This window comes from Alosa pseudoharengus, unplaced genomic scaffold (genome assembly GCF_046254945.1).
Source record: "Alosa pseudoharengus isolate Yale_2024_CS ecotype anadromous, Long Island Sound unplaced genomic scaffold, YU_APseudo_1.1 YU_APseudo_1.1_scf_2, whole genome shotgun sequence".
Lineage (NCBI taxonomy): Eukaryota > Metazoa > Chordata > Actinopteri > Clupeiformes > Clupeidae > Alosa > Alosa pseudoharengus.
In genome coordinates this window covers 34,196,186-34,198,212 of record NW_027468663.1, presented here as the reverse complement: position 1 = coordinate 34,198,212, position 2,027 = coordinate 34,196,186, and the positions used below count along the sequence as shown (strand labels likewise).

The following is a 2,027-nucleotide window of genomic DNA, read 5'->3' as shown; positions in this document are numbered from 1 at the left end:
GACTGAATTTGTATCCTCTAAGGGGAAACTGACCCTCTGGGCGATTTTTAGAAACCGTGGAGGAGCATGTTTGAACCACGACGAATAATTCCAGAGGAGTCGAGTAGCCGCTTGGACCAGTTGCCTCTATCCACACAGCGTTTGCTTGACTACTTCCTGAAACAAAGCGGCGCGCATGTGCAATGAACAAGCGACTGCACCAACTCGCGTCGTGTGTCCCAATTCAAAACAGAGGCAAGTCTGAACAGATCTCACAATATCGTGTGCGCATACGCAGTGTGGCGAATTAATGACACACGACAGATTATTTTCCTTGAAACACAAAGAAGAACCCAAGTATTTTGGACTTTGCAATCATATCTGCAAAATAGTTTTAACATTATTTTGCCTATAGGCCAACGACGATGTTCGTGCCTTGACATTAGTAGCCTACCTGTCAAAAGAGTAGCCTATCCGCTGGTTCCGATCAAGTCGCTGTGCAGTTTTTGCGATGCATCCCGAAGAAGAGTTAACATCAGCAGCCGCAACTGGCAACACTGAACGGGTGAACATTTTGTTACAAAATGGAGTTGATGTCAACGGAGTAAACCGTTTTCAAAGGACACCTTTACAGGTAGCGTATCTTTTGTCATAACTTCAGTCGTTCTTATAATAATTACACTAAAGCCGCAACGTAGCCTAATAACTAGGCTATAGCTCATGAAAAAAACATATTTGAGGGTTGCTCTGAGATTAAGGACACTAACAAATACTGATTTTCAGTGTCAAATCTTTTGAATGAAATTGTCTTGAAATATTGGGAACTTAATATTTTATGGACAACCTTAATTGCATCTGCCTTTATTAGGTTATACTGCCATCATTTATAGTGTGGAAAATAGGCTATAGGCCTACTTTGCCTCATGTCCATTAATTTGTGTGTGTGTGTCAATTTTCCATTGCTGTCTTCCAGTCAGTGTCACAATCAAGAAATGTATCGTGTTTGCCATATTGTCAATCAGCTTCATTATGCTAATTTGTTTATTGCACTATTTTAACCCACAAGTTATTAAACAAATAGATTCATTTGAGGATACTGGCCTAGGCCCCGTCACAGGGCTGTAGAATAAAGGTTCATGGATTTGGGCTATAAAAACAGAGGGCAACATAATCGGCCCGATATCCAATGTCAAATTGTTCATTGTATTTAATTGTTCATGTTGCGCATAGACGTGTAAACTTTACTGGAGGCTAACATTAATTCTATGCAACGGTGTTCTGCAGGTAATGATGATGGGTAGCACACCTGTTGCGAGGTTACTGCTTGAGCATGGAGCGGACCCTAACCTACGGGACAGTACCACCGGGACTACACCCTTACATGACGCTGCAAGAACAGGCTATTTGGAGACGGTCCGGCTCCTTGTCGAGTTCCAGGCTGATGCTCAAGCGACCGATAATAACAATCGCCGACCTGTCGACTTGGCACAGTTGAATGGACATCAGGAGGTTGTTCATTTTCTTCAGAGTTTGTGACAGATTTTTTATTTATTTACGTTTCTAACTTATTGGCTTCGCCTGTTATAGGCTAAGCATATCGTTATTTATTTTCCCTTGAGGATTGCACTATGAGACAACGGTTTGGTTTTATGAGAGTGGGATATTTTATCCTAATTGCCAATAATTTAAAAAGCACACGAATAACTCAAGACAAAGCTTTACGGGTATAAGTGCAAGCTTCCACGAGTTATACATTTATAATTGCAGTGTTTGGGTAGGCTATGTCGTTAAGTGATGTAGATACAAATCTTTGTCCTGAGAAAATATTGCATCATTTTGCATTTGTGTGTTGCTGGTGTGGTTTGCAATTTTGTAGCTATAGCCAACTATTTTCTCAACGATAAACTAATAATTTATTTATTTTAAAATATTGTTAATATTAGCCTATATATAGGTTATATTTCTTTTAGGCTATTAATTGCCGTTCTCAAATGACCATGTATGCAGCATTAAACCCATGCACAGTCTTTTAGCCTATTTAAAATTAT

The 2,027-nt window shown here is 39.8% G+C and overlaps 1 protein-coding gene across 1 annotated transcript; it reads left to right on the top strand.

Annotated features, from left to right (window-relative positions):
• The first annotated feature begins 235 nt into the window (after positions 1 to 235).
• On the top strand, positions 236 to 1,515 carry cdkn2a/b (cyclin-dependent kinase inhibitor 2A/B (p15, inhibits CDK4)). Its single transcript, XM_076294737.1, has 2 exons — positions 236 to 613; positions 1,264 to 1,515. The coding sequence occupies exons 1-2, from the start codon at positions 491 to 493 to the stop codon at positions 1,513 to 1,515; spliced, it is 375 nt and encodes a 124-aa protein (XP_076150852.1). The 5' UTR covers positions 236 to 490.
• Positions 1,516 to 2,027: the final 512 nt, after the last annotated feature.